At 39.0% G+C, this 23,030-nt stretch overlaps 1 protein-coding gene across 1 annotated transcript in view; it reads right to left on the bottom strand.

Annotated features, from left to right (window-relative positions):
- Positions 1-588: 588 nt before the first annotated feature.
- The window catches only part of lnpep (leucyl/cystinyl aminopeptidase), a 52,528-nt gene continuing 30,086 nt past the window's right edge, over positions 589-23,030 (bottom strand). The window contains exons 13-22 of the mRNA XM_062050855.1: positions 21,142-21,276; positions 20,902-21,062; positions 16,689-16,777; positions 16,411-16,594; positions 16,174-16,330; positions 14,751-14,935; positions 14,439-14,600; positions 6,391-6,531; positions 6,235-6,316; positions 589-3,106 (exon numbers count right to left, since the gene is read on the bottom strand). Of these exons, the coding sequence (XP_061906839.1) occupies positions 2,975-3,106; positions 6,235-6,316; positions 6,391-6,531; positions 14,439-14,600; positions 14,751-14,935; positions 16,174-16,330; positions 16,411-16,594; positions 16,689-16,777; positions 20,902-21,062; positions 21,142-21,276 (1,428 nt within the window). The 3' untranslated portion in view covers positions 589-2,974. The remainder of the gene's footprint in view (positions 3,107-6,234; positions 6,317-6,390; positions 6,532-14,438; positions 14,601-14,750; positions 14,936-16,173; positions 16,331-16,410; positions 16,595-16,688; positions 16,778-20,901; positions 21,063-21,141; positions 21,277-23,030) is intronic.

Here is a 23,030-nt window from a genome sequence, read left to right as displayed (position 1 = left end):
GACCGTAGGTGGTGAAATCTCTAAATTCCTTGCAATAGCTCGTTGAGAAATGTTGTTCTTAAACTGTTCGACAATTTGCTCACGCATTTGTTCAAAGCGGTGACCCTCGCCCCATCCTTGTTTGTGAACGACTGAGCATTTCATGGAAGGTGCTTTTATACCCAATCATGGCACCTACCTGTTCCCAATTAGCCTGTTCACCTGCGGGATGTTCCAAATAAGTGTTTGACTTTCTCAGTCTTTTTTGCCACTGGTGCCAGCTTTTTTGAAACATGTTGCAGGCATCAAATTCCAAATGAGCTAATATTTGCAAAGTGTCTTGTCTTTGCAGTCTATTCAATTGAATATAGGTTGACATTTTTTTTTTTTTTTACGATTTACACAACGTGCCATCTTCACTGGATTTGGGGTTTGTATATGGATCTCATCAGATTACGCACGTGTCTCTCAAAAAGTTGTACATTTGAATAATAAATAGTGAGTAGGCAATACTAATGAATGCGATGTTTGCGGAGTTGTCTAAGGATCTTTTAAGAGCAAAGGACTCGGGAGAAAGAGGAGGGATGGAACAAGTGAGCCAAACACAAATGTCGCTCCCTCTGGAAATAATTTATTATATAAATGCAATCACACTAAAAAAACTAAACAAAAACCAGCCACAAATTCTGCATGTTTGCTCAATTTCCACGACAAGTACTTTATATTTCAAATGCTGCACAACTGAGTACAGCAGAAACACGTGCGCATTTTGTGCTGATGATTCCGTGCGTCTACCCTCAGCATACTTGAACTGAACCAGAGCTTCTAAAAGGTTATGCCTCATGATGTTATCTCCGAATTGTCACATCAATTGGTTTTGTTTACACAAGAAAAAATAACTTACACCATAACTTGTTTTTTTCAAACAAACTTTCTGACCTCAAGCAATATGTGAGAAGATCCTGTGAAGAAATCTGTTACTAAACACATTAAGGGGGGTGAAGTAAAGATAATACATAGTAAGCTGGAGTAACTTTAAAACCTTTGTAGCGGGAAATACTCCACATAAACATAATTAGCCCTTAGACAAACATGAACAATCCCTCAGAAAGTGACCTCCCAGCATTGGTGTGCATCCAACAAAGGCAATAAAAAGGTGATGGACAAGAGTCTTGATTAAATTCTCGGAGTAAATACCTCTCTTTCTGTTCTATGTACACGAGGCTAAAATCTGGTTGAGCAAAGTCGAAAACTGTTCAGATAAAATAGCACGTCCTTGACTGAAGTCTGTCGTGGGGAATATACTGTATTTACATTTGAACTACAAGCACGTTTACAAGAATACACTTTGTGATCGCTGCTCTTTAGATAACCAACGAGGATCTGGACAGAAATTTAAAAAAAAAATGAAGTCAATGTGTATCCAGTGCTTCATTTAAGACACCTTGGTGGCTTTAACATCAGAACAGTGGTGGACTGTGCCATCTACTGTACACAGTGGGAAGGGTGTTTTCGCCCTTCCTGAACCTTCAACAAAGCATCAACATGTTGAAGTAATATGCAGAAAGCATAATTACAGGCTGCTCTTCATTCTGTACTGATTTGATGACCGATCTGTAAGGAGTCAATATACGGTGCATCCAGAAAGTATTCACATCGCCTCACTTTTTCCACATTTTGTTATGTTACTGCCTTATTCCAAAATGGAATACATACATTTTTGTCCTTAAAATTCTACTCATTAATGACAATGGATATGGGTAGTGTCAGTGCCTATTTCGTTCTCAATATGCTGATACGCTGAGGAAATGGGTTCCAACATTAGCACGGCTATTTGCGGTTTCTGGTAATGTATGTGCATCAGGCACATGTGGGGTGGCATTTGCTTGGCACCATATAATGCATTACATGTAATGATTTTCTACTTTGTGTATTGACATGGTAGTAGGCTATATGATTTATGCCTAACGTGGGTTGGCTCATAAATTATATTTCGATGGTGGTACGTGCGGTCAAACTAGACATTTTAGCAGGGTAATGCCAACAATCTGTCCCGACTAAAATATTGCTGCGTAACTTTAAAAATACATTTGGCTAATCGACGCGGGTTCCCTCCGGGTACTCCGGCTTCCTCCCACCTCCAAAAAACATGCACCTGGGGATAGGTTGATTGGTAACACTAAATTGGCCCTAGTGTGTGAATGTGAGTGTGAATGTTGTCTGTCTATCTGTGTTGGCCCTGTGATGAAGTGGCGACTTGTCCAGGCTGTACACCGCCTTCCGCCCAAATGCAGCCGAGATAGGGACAAGCGGTAGAAAATGGATGGATGGCCGTCAGTAAAACGAGGCATAATTATTTAGTAAACCATCTTGCAAGAAGCATAAAGAAGAGAAACCTACAGCGTAGGACTCGTCCATTGCCATTTGAAGTTCCTTGGAGTAGGATTCGGAACCTCAGTCATGGAGAGTGGGAGGGGACTACAGAATTTGGACGGTGATTGCAGTACCATTTCTGGCCACATTACTACATATGGCTACTTTAACAAAATGCGGAAAAAATGTGGAAAAAGTGAAGCGCTGGGGATACTTTCTGGATGCACTGTACTAAAGCAGAGAGACAGTCCAGACCTTATGGGCAGAAAAATACTGTACATTTGTCATTCTTCATCTTTTTTAGAAGCAGAGCTTGACCAGCTCACGCAGTTGCTGGGAAAAAAGCAGATGGAGTGTGTTAAGTGGATAGTGTGATTGTCTGATAGGTTTGGTCGACAGCTTTAAGTGAAGAGGAGTGTTTGGGTCTGACATCACGCTGTCAGATACAATCAGAGCCGTCCTGAGCCAGTTAACGTCTCACAGAAGCAACACATGAGGGGATCGCCCGGTCCAGAGTTGTACTCGGAGCTGGTGAAACAGCACTGGGAGACATTAGTGCAAACTTTGCAGATGTCTTGACAAACGTAACCCAGAGGGCCAGGTTAAGAAAGGAGTGCCGGCTTTACAGCCATTTATCAAGCGAAGGGAGGTTTCTCTCCATCCAGCGCTGGTTCAGTCGGATGGTTTCCAGCGCTTCCTGCACGCTCCGCAACTGAGAGCCGCGTTCCCTCAGGCTGGAGAAGAAACTCTGCACCTGCAACGCACACAACATAACGTGATGCACACTGAAACACGTGTATGCAGTGGCTGGTCCCTGCCATAAACACTCTATGAGGTTGTTTAGGGCCACTACCACTAGAGGTCACTTTAGTATCTGCTGAAGGTGTTCTACTCTGATGGACTGCATTTGAAAAATATTGTTTACGGCTTTTTTTTAACATCAAGAAAGCCCTGTAGACATGAAATAACACCAATACAGTAACTTTTACAAGCTGCAAACTCCAAAGCAGTGGTGAGGGATAAGACTGTACTAAAATACTCACTAGGCTGGAGTCAGCCCTATAGCACTAGCATGTCACACAAGTAATATCCAAGTACCAGTAGAGTGGAGAAACAAGTTGCCTTCATATTGAAGCTATTATCATATATATCTGATGTATGACACAGAAAGAGTTACAAGGTTTGCAAGTAAATAGATATGAACAAAAAAGTATCAATCTCACGGAGATTGCAGAGCCATTTTGCGAGATAATGAGCTAGCCAGTCATGTGAACGCATGACATAGAGGTAAGAACCGCAGATCCCTTCTCCACCAACAACAATGCAAATCATGCAGACCTTGTGAGAGCCAACAATGCTAACTTTGGGGAAAATTATAATCCAGAAACTTATTTTGGTTGGTCCTGAATATAAGGAGGATGAGCTACAAGTTTTAAAAGCTCTGCTAAACAGATCCAGATTTAGTGAAACACTATAGCATCACGTAGCATTATTGCTAAGTGCTAAACAAGAAATACAAACTACCAACATAATAAAACAATAGCTTACTGTACAATGTCTGCTCTCACTTTGATGATGACTGATATCTTCCCATTTAGATGAAGCATTAATCATGATGCACGGGAAGGGTTAACAAGGAAAGGTCTCCCTGCAGACACTGTATTCGATTGTGTGTGTGTGGTTGTCTTCATTTTCGGGTATAAATTGAATGTCACATATGAACAACTTCTGGATTTATAGCTAAATCATGCTACTATCCAGATGAGAGGCAAGATTTAAAATCTAGAATAACTTTGACGAGCCGAGACGCGACAATGTGGGAGCAGGAGGAAATCGCGGCCAGCTCACAGTAAAGCAGCAGAGGGCTACTTAGCTGTGTGTATCATTGCGCCACTACAAAATAGTTTGTCTGCGTTAGCGCCTATAACAGGGGTCCTCAAGTACAAATATTGAAGGTCCACAAATGTTATTTTGAAACAGGCTGGGTCCGTTTATTATCGGTCAAACTTATATAGTAGCAGGAGGCAGGGGCGCTGAAAAGGGGGGGAGGGGTAAAGGAGACAGATTCTAGGGGCCCATGATGGAGGGGGGCCCAGAGAGGCCCCTAATGATGATGAAATTATAATACAGGGGGCCCTGTAAAGATTCTTTTCATGGGGCCCAAAATCCCTAGCGGCGACCCTGGCAGGAGGTAGGTAGTAGTTTAACATTTTCTTAAAATTAACAAAAATAAAATAAATATCCAATAAAATACATTAAAGATTTTCTTTGAAACAAAATTAAATAAGAACTGAAATAAAATAAATATTTCAGTACGTCTGGTAGCTGTGGCATCAGAGAGTGGGATTTGGTTTATTTTAGCTGTCATTTCCTCCTTTTCTTTGGCTTCTAACAAGGTACCCATCACTGCAGTCAAGCATTATTTAATTATTTCTGCACCAGAGAATGGCTTCTTGTGTTTACCCAAAACCCATGCCACTCTGAGTGAGCACTCTGTTGCTATTTGTTGTTGTGTCATAGATTTAACAAAAATCTTGCTTGATGTTTCATATGACTTTTTCAGCCTCGTGATTTCTTTTTTTCTTAGCTCCGAATCATGAGGAAATGTCTCTTCAAATTCGCGGTGCTCTTTCAGATAGTGACGTTTCAGATTTTCACTTTTCACCAGAGCAACAGTACTGTTGCATATTAGACACATTGGTTTGGTACTTGCAGTAGGTAGGATGAAAACATATTGCTCTGTCCATTCTTCCTTGAAACGTCGGTTTTCCCTGTCCACCTTTCTTCTACCAGCCTGAGCCAACTTGGAGCATGCCATTGTGATTTGATTCACATTCAGTGACTGACGAGTGAACAGTTAGCGAAGTAGCGATACGAGACAACTGTATGCCTGCAGCGAAAGGTTCCATGCATGTGGCATGAGCGCTGTATCACCCAGATGGTAACAGCCTATCAGCGCGTCGTTGTGATAGAGATGACAACCCATACTCTGATTGGCTGATTCCGCAGCCAATCAGAGTGGCGTTCTCTCGCTCTCACTCCGTCTCTCTCTCTCTCAGAGAGAGAGAGAGACGGAGTGAGTGAGACACGGAGTAGTGTAAACAAACGTGGAGATATTTGACTAAAAACAACAAAGAACGTTGACTTGCGCTAGCGATAATTCAAAGAAAAATACAATTATTATATTTTTTTATAATAATTAAAATTATTAAAAAAAAAATATATATATATTTTATTTTTTACTATAATTCGTGCTGGGTCCGGACGGACACGTCACTGGGTCCGGACATGGACTGCGGTCCGCCTGTTGAGGATCACTGGCCTATAACAACAACATCACTAATATTTGGTTAAGTTAGGTCACGATATGTATATAAATTATTGTTGGCGGGTTTTGGATGGTTATTTAGAGGGTTTGTGGGCGGAATAGAGAGCCCCCATTAACAGACTATTTATGCATTTATTTATTTATGACTTAGAATGCATAAAAAAAAAGAAAAACGTAAGTCTTACATAAGGATTACAAATAATAGACAGCACAGCTCTCCCTAATTTTTGCATATTTCTAGTATGACAGATCTAATATTATGGTCAGAGTGCAGAAGTGTTACTCCAGTGACGTCGATCTACGGAAATTACCGAAGACGTTCAGAGCGGAATATTCAAAATGGCTGACTGAATTTGTGGCATCTTGTGACGTTTAGATGGTATTTTCACATACTTTGCAGATTGTAAATACAATTGGATATTGTTTTATGGATACAATGAAACACAATTAAACATATAAAGTTAACTTGTTTTTCCAATCTACTGGTACTTTAAAAACTGAAATGTGGCCACAAAAAGCTTGATATTGTTCAAACATCAAGACAGCTAAATTACCTGATTAAAATGCAACTGTGTGGACAACTGAGAGGTTGCAGCCTTGATTATTCTTTGGATGGCAAAGGAACCCATTGGAAACCTACAAACAAAAGCACAGATTAGCTACCGTTTCATCTTCATGAGTAAGACAAAACTCTACTTCAGTGCACACACTTTTCTATGAGCTGGTTCCAGTTCTCTTGAATGAAATCCCAAGCAATCAAGTTGCCAGTAAAGCTTCTGCAGACAGTGCGGATGACTGAAGGAAGGTCTTGTGTCGGAATGATGTTGCCATTCAAACCTGCACTGAGAAGCCTGCAAACAAAAACAAGAGTGTAATGAGTGTGAAATGCATTTCAGCAAGAACGAAAAAGTAAACCAAGAGCTAAAACAAATAACCAGTTTAAGGTAAAGTTTATGTCAAAGTGGGGCAATCAGAGCTGCAAGGACAAGGTAAGTCCTTGAAGTATAGGAGACACTATACGTAATTCAGTGGGAATTTATAAAAATTAACAGGAATAAACTGGGAATTTGCAAAACTGCAGGATAGACAAATAGATATGTGTTAAATTCATTGTGGTTAACAAACACAGATTAGTGACATCCATTATTTTAGTAATGGAGCAATCTATCGATAAGTTTGCTTGATTACTCGAGCAATCGGATAAAACACACTTTAAGGACAATAGTTAAAAAAAGAGAGACATTTCTACTTCCCATAACCTGCAATATTGTATTTATAAAGGCACATCATCAACATTGAAATTGTACTTTTAACTTGACCACATTATTAAAAATAAAATAAATAAATAAAACAGAGAAGGGCCTGGGTTTGATTCCCGGGTGTGGTTTGCATGTTCTCCCCGTGACTGCGTGGGTTCTCTCCAGGTACTCAGGCTTCTTCCCACCTCCAAAGACATGCACCTGGGGATAGGTTGATTGGCAACACTAAATTGACCCTAGTGTGTGAATGTGAGTGTGAATGTTGTCTGTCTATCTGTGTTGGCCCTGCGATGAGGTGGCGATTTGTTCAGGGTGTGTACCCTGCCTTCCGCCCGAGTGCAGCTGGGGTAGGCTCCAGCCTCCCGCGACCCCGAAAGGGAAAAGCGGTAGACAATGGCTGGATGGATAAAACAGTTTAAAATAAAACCAGAGAGTAGACTAAAACCAGGTAACACAACTGTATAAGAATCAAGTTAAAGGGGACCTATAAAACAAAACTAACTTTTCTTACCTACGAATGTGTACCTGTTTTTCTGTATCTGTGATACTCATAGTCCGGAAAATTTTAAATCAAATGGCATGGCGTAAATGAGGAATTTGAGACTTTATTGACGTATTTTGCCTTAGTTACGTCAGCAAATATCTCCATATATGGTAGAAGTTTACCCAAAGACCTTTTCGCAGGTCCGCTATTTTTATTTAGTTGTAGTCCAAAGTTGTAGTCAGTAAGTTCATAATTTTTCTCTAGTCTCTTGTTGTGGGGCAGACTAGCTCGTAGATGCACATGCATCTTCCACTGTTGCCATTTCTAATAAACATAGTTTTAACTTACATCTGTCAGTAGACTCGAAATGGAAGTGCTAAAAACTATAACATGGCTGACGGGTCAAAGGGGACTTGGCATAGTGGTGGGCTTTGACACGTAAATAAGACCTCCCACAAAATGATGCTTTCTGAATTCTAAAGAAAGCAGCAAGAAATCAGTCTGTAAAACCAAATCTATGCAAACTTTGGACCAAAGCACCAACATTTCATGTTATGTAGACCACAAATATGTGTTTTAAGTGTAGAAAAATATTATAAAAGTCAAAGTACTGGGCATCCTGAAAGTATTCATAGCGCTTCACTTTTTCCCCATTTTGTTATGTTACAGCCTTATTCCAAAATGGAATCAATTAATTTTTGTCCTCAAAATTCTAAAGACAATACACCATAATGACAATGTGAAAATATTTGCTTTACATTTTTTTTAAATGTATTAAAAAAACAACAACAAAAACAAAACAAAAATAAAAAAAATCACATGTATGTAAGTATTCACAGTATTCATTACTCAATACTCAATACCTTGTTGATGCACCTTAGGCAGCAATTACAGCCTCAAATCGTTTTGAAATACAATGCTACACGCTTGGCACACCTATCTTTGGGCAGTTTTGCCAATTCCTCTGTCCCCATCTTTTTTTTAAAACACCTCTCGAGCACTATCAGGTTGGATGAGAAGTGTTGGTTTTATCCAGGAGGTCTCTGTACTTTGCTGCATTCAGATTTCTCTCTATCGTAAGTAGTTTATCCCAGTTCCTGCTGCTGAATCCCCACAGCATGATGCTGCCACGTAAGGATGGTATTGGTCTGGTGATGAGCGATGCCTGGTTTCCTCCAAAGAGGATGGTTGGCATTCACACCAAAGATTTCAATCTTTGTCTCATCAGACTAGAAAATGTTGTTTCTCATGGTCTGAGAATATTTCAGATGCATTTGGCAAACTTTTTTAGCAAGGAATGGCTTCCATCTGGCTACTATGCCATACAGACCCCTGATTGGTGGATTGCTGCAGAGATGGTTGTCCTTCTGGAAGGATCTCCTCTCTCCACAGAGGGAGGCTGTAACTCTGACCAAGTGAACATCTTGTTCTTGGTCACTTCCCTGACTAGACTAAAATAATTGCAGCAATGTACAGAGACATCCTGGATGAAAACCAATGCTTCCCATTCAATCTCATGGAGCTTGAAAGCTGCTGCAAAGAGGAACGGGCAAAGAGGAAAGGGTGAAACTGCACAAAGATAGTTGTGACAAGCTTGTGGCATCGTATTCAAAACAATTTGAAGTTGTAACTGCTGCCAAAGGTGCATTAACAAAGTATTGAGCAAAGACTGTGAATACTTGGGTACATGTGATTTCTTTAGTTTTTTTTAAATGTTCAATAAATTTGCAAATAAAATAAAAAACATTTTCACATTGTCATTATGGGTTATTTGTCTGTACAATTTTGAGGACAATTTTGGGAATTTGGGAACACTAATTGCAAAACTAAAACAGGTGAGGAGAATCAGTGCCCATGGAAACCAACAGAAAACAGGGAAAGACGGTGCACCCAGGAAACAGACTAAAACAGAAAAACTACCAAACATAAATCATGCCATGACCCAGGTAACGGATCATGACAGCTGTAACATAACAAAATGTGGAAAAAACGCTGTGAATACTTTGGGGTTGCACTGTATGATGATTCTATTCAATGTAGCAGTCATTGACATTTAAATAAGAAATAAAGCACAGTGCGTAAACCTAATACCGTAATTTCCGGACTATAAGCCGCACCCGACTATAAGCCGCACCAGCTAAATTTAGGGGAAAATACAGATTGCTCCATATATACGGTAAGCCGCACCCGACTATAAGCCGCAGGGTTTTGATGTGTAATTAGCGTAGTATATAGGGGTTCCTGCTACCACGGAGGGGATTGTCGGGACAGAGATGACTGTTTGGGAACGCAAAGCGTCCCATTTATTAACAACAAATCTTTCAATCATTCAATCAAACTTTCACATCAACAGCATTCGTGCAGAGTACAAATAATACAACGGTGCAAAGTAATACAAAGTGCTCGCCTGTACGTTATCAAAATAACCAGCCTACCGGTATATGAAAAGTCAGTCTTTAATCATTGTGTCATCGTCTTCCTCCTGCGTACTAAAACCACCGAAATCCTCTTTGTCGGTGTCGGAGAAGAACAGGCCGTATATAAGCCGCACCCTTGTATAAGCCGCAGGGACCAGAACGAGGGGAAAAAGTAGCGGCTTATAGTCCGGAAATTACGGTATATACATATTCTAAATCGGGTATGTATTAACATTTAAACATATACACATTTAAAAAGGTATTATTGGACAATCCCTGAAACTTCGTAATGCAAGACAAGCATATAGGATGGTGTTTGCTGCCTACAAAAATAAACCTTTACGTTGTTAATGGTTGTTTTCTTGTTCAATGCACTGCTTTAGTGCACCTTTGATGCTTTCTGGTAATGTATGCAGTATTACTACAGTAATTTTGTGGCATGCCAGCTCCATTTGACTGTGCACCAAATCACCTGTCATCTTTAGTTTAAAACAATTCCAAACTTTTGACAGCTGTTGCTTTCCTTTGGGTCCTTTCACCGTTCACATTTGAATCCAAATGATACCAAATTTCGAGTACCTGGGAACTGAAACCAGTACTCAACAATACCAATTTTTAATACTTTTGTGTGTGTTAATAAATAATGTTTTTGATAATAAAATCAAATTTTTATTGCAACATTTAAAAATAAGCTGGTTATGATAACTGCTGTCCAGTTGTCATATCTTGTTTAACTATAACATTTCTGAGTCTCATTTGCAATTATGACAATTGCAGTTGCAAATCCAAGCTATTAACATAGCAGTAGTGTATAGTTTAATGGAGTTAGGCTAGTCAGTTCAGTCTTATATAGTATTTTGTTGTTCCCTAAAAAGTGTTGATAGTGTAATTATTGTACTTATTCCACACCAGCTGTTGGATTGTAACGTGCATCTTAGTTGTAGTTAGGGCTGGGCGATGTGGCATTTTTTTAATATCGCAATATTTTAAGGCCATATCGCGATACACGATATATATCTCGATATTTTGCCTTAGCCTCGAATGAACACTTGATGTATATAATCACAGCATTATGATGATTCTATGTGTTTACATTAAATCATTCTTCTTCATACTGCATTAATATATGCTACTTCAAAACTTTCATGCAGAGAAGGAAATCACAACTAAAAAAATCTAATTTTTTTTCATACGGTGTTGATCTGGAAATGTTTGCCTCGGCATTTTGATGGTGTGGGCAAGTGGCACCGAACGGAGACGTTGACGTGCGGAGTAAGCACTGTTCATTCTCTAGCAGGTGACTTTTCAAATGATGCTACATATTAGCAGTAATGCTACTTTTTATAGCAACACTTTCGCCCCACACTTGACAAATTACGGTTGTCTGTTCGACAATGGACTCCCTGCTGTTTTTTGGGGGAATTAATTATTCCTTCATTTGTTACCAGATTCGCACCTTCTTTCGCTCGTATTACCGTTAGCATCACAGCTAACTTTAGCCATGCTGCTACCTCTCTGCTGCGTGAGGGCGTATAGGTATATGACGTATGACGTGACAGTATGTGACGTATGTAGAAGCTGCGCTTGCTGTCTGTGAGAAGGAGACACAAGAAGGAGTGGGAAACGCCTGTAGTGTAATGCCCGCAGCTAAAAGCAACTGCGTGAGAACGCATACTCGAATATCACGATATAGTCATTTTCTATACCGCACAGAGACAAACCCGCGATATATCGCGCATATCGATATATCGCCCAGCCCTAGTTGTAGTTTTCATTAACAAATTTGGAAGTGTTGAAATCACCATGTAAAATCGCTAATACTAATCAGTCGCATGTCAATAGCAAAGCCAATGTATGTTAGCATCAAGCTAGCACATTTTTTTTTTTAAACTGAAGCCTTACTTAATTTCGTTGGAGTATTTTTTGAGTCACTTGCTTTGCTGGCATTGAAAAATGCAACATTACCTAGAGGTAATTTGGCTGAGTGCGCCCTCAGTGCTGCTGGAGCGATCGCCAAGTGCCATTGTGCAAAGGGCCGGCTGAGTCGGCAACCGGGCGTGACATCACGTGCAACCCAGGTACTGTAACATGGCATCGTTGGATTTTACGTGAGTCTGGATTAGGTCGTTGCCAAAAAAGTACCGGATTTGGTAGTCAGCAAAACTTTCATCTCTTTCCCTCTGAAATTAACTCACAATTCAATTCAATTCCGATTCTTGGGTTCACAATTCAATTCAGAATCAATTCAACACGATTCGTGATTTAAAACGATTCTCACAATATATTATTTGTAGGGCTGTAACAGTATTGTAGATAACCGGGTATTGTGGTTTCAAAATCCTCACAAAAATGCAGTGAGGTGTGACGGTATCAAGCGGAAAGTTGGTGAGTGTCATTTTTTTGTAGAACTTTTTCGTTGGCTGATCTGAAAATAAATTACATCTCACAAAATCCTCTGCACAGCGCAAGACCAGCAAGGTCGGGGCATGGAACGCCTTAAAAAGGGGAGAGAAAAAAAGAGGAAGCATACTGTTTTCGAACTCGATAATAGTAATCGTTTTTTTCTCAGACATTTCATTAAAATCTGTCCATAACTTTTTGAGTTATGTTGCTAACAAACAGAGAAACCAATCTGGCGAAAACATAACCTCTTCGGCAGAGGTAATAAAGTCGGCGTACTGCAAAGCAAAAGAGCGTGCCAATTTTGTTTAGTAAAGCGCCCGGTGGTAGCACGGATGGACACTGCGGAAAATATGAGTAATATACGAAGCTACTTTATAAACCATCACCCGGACCATATACAGTATTTGAAGCAAGCAAAACTAAACATCAATTGTGAGGTATTTACATCATTAAAAGTTAAATTGTCAGTTAACTTCTCTGACAATCAGCATTTATAAAATTGATATAAAAAATGACCCACTGTAGAGGACATTGCCTCTCAGAACGTTAAAGTTGAAAGACACTAAACTGTACATTATTGTTTTACACTTGTTACACTGGAGGTTTACATGGTCAGTGTAAAGACACTCAACTGTTCAGTTCAATGTAATGTATCACATATTTTCAGTTGTTTCATTACAGCACATCCGAAAAGGAGTAGGAAGAAGCAGAGCTTATTTAATCCTACCCCTTCTCATATCATAGCAATTTTATCCCATTTCCTTGTTCTCTGTTTGTAACATAACAGTGAATAAATAAATAATATACCATAGTAAGTAAACAAATATGAAATAGATAAATGATCATTATCTAAAAAAAAATAAAAAAAAAGAAAGGTTCAAGATGTTCATTATAATTATTTTACTTTGTGAACACTTGTAATTTGAACAGTCTCTTAAACTGAATCATCTTGGTGCTTTGTTTGATTTATTTGGTTAATCTATTTCATAATTTAATTCCACATACGGATATGGTAAAGGTTTTAAGTGTTGTACGTGCGTACAAATGTTTTAAAATTGATTTTCCTCTGAGGTTATATTTCTCCTCTTTTGTTGAGAAGAATTGTTGAACATTCTTGGGTATCAGGTTAAATGTTTGCTTTGTACCAAATAGTTGAATTTCAATATTTGTGATTACATAAATAAAGGTTTTGTATGTTCTCTATAGCCAATATTATGTATTATTATTCTTTTTTGGAACACCGTTAGTGAATGAAGCACACTTTTGTAGTTGTTTCCCTATATTTCTACACAATAACTCAGATGCAGCAATTTAAAAAACAAAATGTGCTTGTAACAGTGGATGTTCCAGCACTGTTCTTTGCAATTAAAAATACACGTTAGTATAGTTAAAAATATGATTAGAACAATTGAGCATTATGTTTGTGTTTAATAACAGGAAGTGTGTCCCTGACACTTCATTTTACACACTATGACGTTTTTAACAAGCCTTTTTTTGGGGACAAAAATTCAAAAATATCATATTGTGGTCTTAATACTGTGACAATACCATACTGTGAGATTTTAATATTGTTACATCCTGGAATATCAGGTATATAAATAATAATAAAACCCTTTAAAAGCAGAGATGGCCTAATAATTTTTTTTTTAAATTATTTATTTTGAATCAATTCAGAATTGTAGTAAATAATAAGAAAGAATCACAAATATGAATTGTGAATTGTACAGCATGCCTACAATTTACAAATTAAGTAAAACATGCAATTTATATTGCATTACATGCATGTATATTAGAGCAAAACAAAAAAAGTATTTATATAAAAATGTCCATATCTGTATTTGATTCTTATTAAGTCTTGTGGATATAATCCAACTTGTACAACTGCTAAAATTCCTTAGTTTAGTTCACATGAAGAGGAGTTTAATTTTACAAAAATAAAAAATTATATGCCCTTTTGCAAACTTACTAGCAAGTAAAACAAAAACACCATCTTCATGTTCCAGAAAGGAACATAAAATAAAACCCCTTTTTGGGCATTGTTGAAGGGATTTAAGATCAAATCCGCTATAGCAAGGTTTGCTCAACCATTTCAGCTAAGACCCAATACCCAAATTCGCAAACTATAAAAGCCATACATAACCCATTAACGATATGAAATATTATGATAAATGTGTTAATCCTGGCACTATACTTACCACACAATACTGGGTGTGTGCGGAGTGGATGCTAATCCCTGTAGCATGTTCTGCTTCTCCGAGTCGTAAGTGGCATATTGATATATGGTGAGCAGAGTCCCCCAGTCGTCAGTGGACTGAGCTGCCACGCTGAATACAACTCTCTGCAGATCGCCTGGGATCCTAACAAAAAACATATTTCAGATTTCAGTGTGCTTTCGAATATAAATGTAGCCATTCAACCACCATCTATAGTAAAACAATAATTTCATCATAAAAGACATATTTGGATTTTGATTGTAAACCATTTCGTGTGTTTGTTTTTTTACTCACTGGAACGTTCCGTTTGAGTCAATGTACTGCCTAAACAAGTCTTTAGCTTGCTGCTTGCATTTGTTTTCCTCAAGATAGCATGCTGTCTCCAAGAGGGCTGAGCGCAATTCCTGAGTGGACACACTATCCTCCTTGGTCCATGTTTGCTTCTCCGTCAGCGCGCCAAAGAGATTCAGAATATACGACTGCAAACATTTCAAATGCAAGTTAAGTATTTCACAAAGATAAACTGCTATGGGAAAATTTGGCTTTAAGTTTTAAGCACCGTAATGTCCCAAGTATAAGCCACAGCTTTTCCCCATGCTTTGAACAATGCTGCGGATAATTTTTGGATAATTTCCGCGTTCACAAGCTTCATGCTGCTAATACATTTAACCTTGTCACATCAGACCAATGAAATTGCAGAACGGGTCACGGTGGACCAATGACATTGTTCACATTAAATCAAACGCACTTAAACATTCAGTCAGCCATTTAGCAGGTTAAGGACTCACCCTCATTATGGTACAACATTCATACTCACATTCACACACTGTTTTCTCACTAATAGAAGGGTACTTGAGCAATTCTGATTTTTATTAGTATTATTTTGGGACCATCCAAAACTTTTGAACTTGATGCAAGTTATTTTATTTATTATTGAACTTGATGCAAGTTATACCACAGCTGCACAGTTATTTTATTTATTATTGAACTTGATGCAAGTTAACCTGCATCAATAACTGTGCAGCTGTGGTATAACTTGATGCAAGTTATACCACAGCTGCACAGTTATTTTATTTATTATTGAACTTGATGCAAGTTAACTTGCATCAAGTTCAATAATAAATAAAATAACTGTGCAGCTGTGGTATAATTATACCACAGCTGCACAGTTATTTTATTTATTATTGAACTTTATGTTATTTTATGTTATTGAGTTTGAATGTATACAACTTGATGTTACTTGATGTTCAATACATTTGAAAATATTAAGCTTGGCATTAGCGTTCTATTGGGGCGATGGGGGCAGGTGGGGCTTGAAAACTCCCCCTTGTCCAAAGTGGGGGATGACAAAACAAGTTTGAGAACCACTGCCATAGACTAATACACTCATACATTTTGTGCAATAAACAGGAACATACCACAAACGTCATGTTCTTTCTTCGAGCATGTTATAGTCTAGATTTCTCGCAGACAGAAGCGACAAGAAATGGTAGGACTTGATAGTCGCTACAATAATAGTGACTATTACTACGACTGCAAGTGTATCACCTTTGCAAATAAATCACATTTTCAATCAAGGCTGAATACGTTTTGACTGCAATGTAAGCCTTGTGTACATGGAGTAGTACAGTTCAGTTCAGCATGTTTCATACCTTCTTATCAATATACTTCAGCTCTTCTAAGCATGCAAACTGATTTCTATTGTATATGTGTGCACCTTCATGCGGGTGACAAGGCCTTGTTCGTATCGTTTGTTGAGCTGATGGTAAATGTTGTTGAGCTGCAGCAAGGCCTCTCTCACAGGAGTCGTCTCAGTTTCATTGGACATGTAGTTCAGAAGGCTGAGGACCTGGCGAAAGGACACGCGTCCCAGTCTGATGAAGACACAAGACAGTAAAAAGGTGAAAAAATATACTAAGCGAACAACACAACGAAACTAGATTGGCAAACCTACTTGGAGAGAGAAAAGATGTTGTGTATAAGCGAGGCGCGGTCCTCTTGTGTGAGAACTTTGGCATTGTTAGACATGGCGTCTATCAGAGCACCCCAACCGTCGTGTCCATAGTCAACAATATAGAAGCCTGTGTTCCTGTAGTTTAGCTTCAGCCACTTCACACTTTCTGGCACCTTAAGAGTCCCTAAGAAATTATAGCAAACGGTATAGGCTAGATTAGCATTTAACATGTATGCACATGTTAACGTAATCAAGTGGATCAAAACGTTTTGATTTACCTGACTTGGCACTCAGAGTGAACAACTGTCTGCAGTCTGGAGCCAAACTACAGTTGTCATTCACATACGTCACCAGAACAGTCCACATGCTAGATAGGAGTGTGACATTAGAATTACAATTTATTATATGTATATGTGTGTATGTATATATGTGTGTATATATATATATATATATATATATATATATATATATATATATATATATATATATATATACATATATATACATATATGTGTATGTGTGTATATGTGTATGTATATATATATATATATATATATATATATATATATTTTATTTTTTATTTATTTTTTAAATTTATTTTTATTTTATTATTTATTTTTTTTAAATATTTTTTATTATTTACTTACTTTATTTTATTTAATTATTTGTATTTGTTATTTTTAATTTAATTTAATTTGTATTTCATTTTATTATTATTATTATTTTTTTTAAAATTATTATTATTTTTGTTTAATCTTATTATTTATTTGTGTGTGGCGTCGCGCGGGTCTCGCTTCCTGTTGGGTGGGGTCCGTGCCTGTGTGGCCCGACCTTGCGCTGTGGGGTCTCTGTTGGCGACTTGATGTGGTGGCGGCGCGGCGCCCGTGTCTGGTCTGGATACTGTGTCTCGGTTGTTTGGGCGGTGGTGTGTTTGTGCGGGTTTGGGTTGGGGTGGTGGGGTCTTTTGGTGGGGGGGGGTGTTGGTGTCTCTTGTTTGCGTGTTGGCGTTTGGGCTTGCTGGCGGGCTGGTGCTGGCTGGTCTCTGTGATCCTGTTGGCGTGTGGTTGCCGGTCGCGGTTTTTTTTGGATCGCTTTGATCTGATTGGGTGGTGCTGGCTGTCTGGGGGTGTTGTGGCTGCTGTTTCTGCTGCCGTTTGTTTGTGGTGTGGGCGCCCGTGGCTGCTGGGTCTGGTGCGGGGGGGTGGCTGATGTTGTGACTGGTGGCAGCGCGAGCGCGTGGCGGTTGTCGGGGCTGACAAACTGTGTATATGTATGTGTGTGTGTGTGTATGTATGTATGTATATGTATGTGTATGCATGTGTATGTGTGTGTATGTGTACATGTGTATGTTTATGTGTATGTATATATATATGTATGTATATTTCTGGGGGTACGTTCTGGGCCTGCCTGTCGGGTGGGGGTCGGCGCCTCAGGCTACTGCATCCGGACTGCGTGTCTGGAGCTCCTGGGTCCCACCGTCCATCCCTTCCAGGTGCCCATCTTGGTTGGGGCCTGCTGGGTCCGGTCCCTGCATCTACTGTGGTAGCTTGGTGCTGCAGGGTATTCCGAGGTGCTGCAAGTCGGCCAGTTGTTGGGGTAGCGACCTTGTGTGTCAGCATGTCTGTGATCTTCTTTTAATTCTTTTTTATTTATTTATTTATTTATTTTTTTATAAATAGATTTAACTATTTATTTATTCTTATTTTTTTTAATATATTTTATTAATATTATTATTATTATTATGTATTTATTTATTTATTCCCCTACCTCAGGGGGGGACTCGGCGGCGCGGTTGCTGCTTATTCCATCTCCATCGTTGGGGTCCCTGTGGGTGGGGTGGGTGGTTCCTGTGGCCCCGTGCTGGGTGGTCCTGTGGCGGCCGGCTTGGGTGGGGTGGCCGTGGGCTGGCCTCGCCGCGCTCTCCGGGGGTGGGGGGGGGGGGGGCTCGTGGGGGCCCTGTTGCCGGTGGGGCGGGGGCGGTCTTCCCGTCCGGTTGCGGGGGGTCTCCGGGCCCCTCGGGCGGGGCGTCCCGCCTTTCTGTCCGTGTGGGGTGTGGTCTCTCGCTGTCTTGGGGTCTGGCTGCCCCCTGCTTTTCTCGTGCCTTGTCCTCTGCCGGGTGCGTCTGTCTGCGGCCTGCTGCTGGCCCTTGTGGGCGGCGTGGTGGGCCAGGCTCTGGGGTTCCTGTCGCTGTCCGGCTTGGCTGCGTGGGGGCGGTGGCCCCTGGTTCCCTGGGCACCACACCTACTGTTTGTGGGATGGGCTCTCGGGGAGGCTGGGGCCGTACTCTGGCTCCCGCACACACTGGGAGTCAAATGTATTGTACATGCAAATTCACATATACTCACACACATACATACAGACATACATAGGTACCTACGCTCCCACATACATATACAAATAAATACAGTACATATTTACACACTCAAAGTTCGTACATCCACACGAACATTCATTATACAAACATACTGTATACACATACTGTACATATACATTCACTGTAAAAACATACATATACACATACTGTACATATACACTCACTGTACAAACACACACATACACATACTACACATATACATTCACTGTACAAACACACACATACACATACTACACATATACATTCACTGTACAAACACACACATACATATACTGTACATATACATTCACTGTACAAACACACATATACACATACTGTACATATACATTCACTGTTCAAACACACATACTGTATACACATACTGTACATATACATTCGCTGTACACACATATACACATACTGTACATATACATTCACTGTACAAGCACACATATACACATACTGTACATATACAAGTACATATGCACACATACACTCATGCACATAATCACGTTTCATCAAACATATATTAACGTTGTTGCCCTAGGGTAAACTGGGTATAACACATGGCACACTGACAAAGCTTAATCTATTGTTACTAGAACAATCTACAAGGTTAATGTAGGTTGCTTCTCTTTCTTCCCCTCCATTTTTCTGCATTCTTTCGTATCTCAAGTTATCATTACGTATATGTATTGTTGCATTTGAACAATTGTATTGTTGATAATAAAGGTAAAGTATTGGTATTGTTTATTATCAATAGCACTATTTCTATTGGTATTCATATTGCTCCATTTTTAGTGTAATAATGCTCATTGTCATTTCTGTATTTTTTATTTTATTTTCGCTAACTGCTTATTTGCTATTACTTTTACCATCATATTTGTACATGTCGTATTTGCTGATGTTGCTCTGTTGTTGTTGTTGTTGTTGTGTTTGCTGTTGTTGTTTTTGTCTCTCTGTCTAATCCCCCTCTTGTCCCCACAATTCCCCCCTCTGTCTTCCTTTTTCTCTCTTTCTATCCCCTCCTGCTCCGGCCCGGCTGCACCAAATGATAATATAAATACATTTAATAAAGTCAAAATACAAGTAAGGCAACAAGAGAAGTATCCTACACTTCTCTTTTGTAAAGTAAATCTGAACAGCCGATATGGGCATCTACATCTGCTATATGATTTGCCCGAGAAGCTGGGCAGGACATTTAAAAAAAAAAAGAAAAAAAAAAGAATTACAATTTGTTTCGCCTGCTGACTCTCTCTCTATAAGCACATACAGTGGAACCTCAAATTACAAATCGCTCGTTGTACACACTTTTCGATTTATGAACCACAGACCGACTAAAAAAAATATGCTTGGACTTACGAACCTTGTCTAAGCGTACACCCATTGTGTGCCTCGCAGCGCAGCCATTTTGCAGTTGGCAGCACAGCGATTGTGGGCGGGTTGATTGATCTCCGGTGCTCATTCAGTCAGCATATCAGTGCTACTAAAGTTAAGGAGTTTTGTGATTTTAAACTGTAAGTGTACCACATGGCTCATGATGATAGTGTGTGTGTCAACAGGGCGGATGAATACATAAATGTGTTATTTTGGCTTTGTTAATAAACCTATATAGTATATCCATTACCCCCTTGTTATGCTTGTTTCATATACAGTACTGTATCATGCTTTATATTGTGTTCGAAGTGTACAAACATATTAGCATATGGACTTTTGTCGGGGCTGTAACTCATTATTTATACAGATGAAACTATAACAATTTGAATAGTGTGAAAACTAATATGTGATATAAACTCATTACATGTAAAGTGAGATACATCAGGCCTTCATATTCTGATGATCATGGATTACATTTTTTGACATTTTTAAAGTTGTTTAAAACTGTAAGCAATTATCAAAATTATATCAAAAGAAGGCTTGAAATATCTTGAGTTACATGTTGTGAGCCTATGTCATAGACTGTATTAGTTTCACCTTGTACATCTAATTGGTGGAATAAGCAAACTTTGTATTATATATGGATACATTTGCTTCAATGTATGAACGTTTGTATTTACTAACCCTGTTAGAGAAAATAAATGAAGGTTCTACTGTACTGTGAATAGGAAGAATAAGGAGAAGAGGAAGATGCACCCCACCTGGAGGAGTGTGAGGTATCGTCTGATGTGAGCAGGAAATGCTCCTGTGTTAAGGTCACCTGATCCCCCTTGCGGGACAAAGTCACCAAAGGGAAGCCTTTCTGAGATGTCCATGACTTCATCATCTCAGACACGTTGGGGTGCTGATTCGAGAGATCCACCTAAGAACGGAAAAAAACAATCATTAGAGTTTCATGATTTACTGAGAAAAATTTTTAGGAATGAAAACCGAGCATCTACCTCTGTAAGACTGTTCCAGAGGTCATCAGTGTCTGTGTTTAATCCACTGAACTGTTTCAGATACTGAATGATACCTTTTCTGAACTGCTGATCACTTGACAAGGAGGCGTTCAACATCAGAAGAATGGAAGCTCCCTGGAGGATCAAGGCATAAGTTTCAAAATACGAAGAAGTATAATAGATATTAGGGCTGTGAATCTTTGGGTGTCCCACGATTCGATTCAATATCGATTCGTGGGGTCACGATTCGATTCAAAATCGATTTTTTTTTTCAATTCAACACGATTCTCGATTCAAAAACGATTTTTTTCCCGATTCAAAACGATTCTCTATTCATTCAATACATAGGATTTCAGCAGGATCTACCCCAGTCTGCTGACATGCAAGCAGAGTAGTAGATTTTTGTAAAAAGCTTTTATAATTGTAAAGGACAATGTTTTATCAACTGATTGCAATAATGAAAATTTGTTTTAACTATTAAATGAACCAATAATATGACTTATTTTATCTTTCTGAAAATATTGGACACAGTGTGTTGTCAAGCTTATGAGATGTGATGCATAGTGATGATGTTTGATAAGAAATTATCGAGTTCGAGCCTATTATCGAATCCTCTTATCGAACCGATTCCTTATCGATTCTCTTATCGAGTCCAGATAGGTTGTTGTATATGGAAAAAAACACAATATTTGGTTTAACAAAAGCTCACTTTTATTATCATAAGAAAAGAAAAAAAATATTGACTGTTACCCCCCTAAAAAAATAAAATAAAATGAATAAATATTGACTGTTGTTACCCAAAGTATATTATGTGGGATTTTTCAGAAAAACAAATGTATACAGTAACACAAAAACAACCTGTCTCTGTGATCACTATAGGTGTATAAATAATAATATAGTGTTAAATAAAATCAGTCCCTTGGGCACAAAACTGAAAATAATACAGCTCTCCAAAAAGTGCACTTCTGCTGCTACTTGACATAACTGTTTGTTATGATGCTTTGACATTTTTGCACTTTATTTCTTTATTGAAAGAAAATTCTATGAAGAGAAAAGTTGTTTGCAAATGTGGTTAAAATGCTAAAAAATGAAAAGAAAAAGCTAAAAAAACAAATACACTTTATTGAGTTAACATTATTTCTTTATAGGGGGGAAGATGTGATGTTATGAGCTAGGAAATGTAACAACTACACTACCCAGCATGCAACGGGAGTGACAAATATGCACGGTAGCCACCAAAAGGGTTGTTGCAGTCAACACCCGGCAGCTAAGAATGAGGTTATGAGCACGCTGCGAAAGTAAACGTCAAGAACTCAGCCAACACGCCTCGTCTGCATTATTTATAATTGGACAGACAACACATATACAGTGTGATTTTGTTTTGTTTACGTAAAGGAGGTGCGTTGCTAGCCTGGTTGCTATGCTTCCGGTTGGTCGTAAAAGTGTGATTATACCTTTTGTTTTGAACTTTATTACACCTTGGAGCGCTTTTTCCGGTCCATTGTTTTCCTGCTTTCGCTATCTGCGCCTAATGACTGAGCTACGTGAAGTCATTTCTTGTGATGTCCCACGGAGCATTTCTGGTCGGGACGAGATTCGAATAAAGAACCAACTCTTTTTCTTTACTATAGTGGTCTCGATAACGGGTACCGGTTCTCAAAAAGGGATTCAAGTCCGAGGACTCGGTTCTTTTCTTATCGAACAACCGGGAAAACCGGTTTCGAGTATTATCCCTAGCGATGCAAGTGTAAGCCACTGTGACAGTATTGTTCTTTTTTTTTTTTTTTTATAAATGTCTAATGATAATGTCAATGAGGGATTTTGAATCACTGCTATGTTGAAATTGTAACTAATATTGATACTGTTGTTGATAATATTCATTTTTGTTT

Source organism: Entelurus aequoreus, linkage group LG06, assembly GCF_033978785.1.
Source record: "Entelurus aequoreus isolate RoL-2023_Sb linkage group LG06, RoL_Eaeq_v1.1, whole genome shotgun sequence".
Taxonomy (NCBI): domain Eukaryota; kingdom Metazoa; phylum Chordata; class Actinopteri; order Syngnathiformes; family Syngnathidae; genus Entelurus; species Entelurus aequoreus.
The sequence above is the reverse complement of the archived record's forward strand: the minus strand, read 5'-3'. Positions and strand labels throughout refer to the sequence as shown.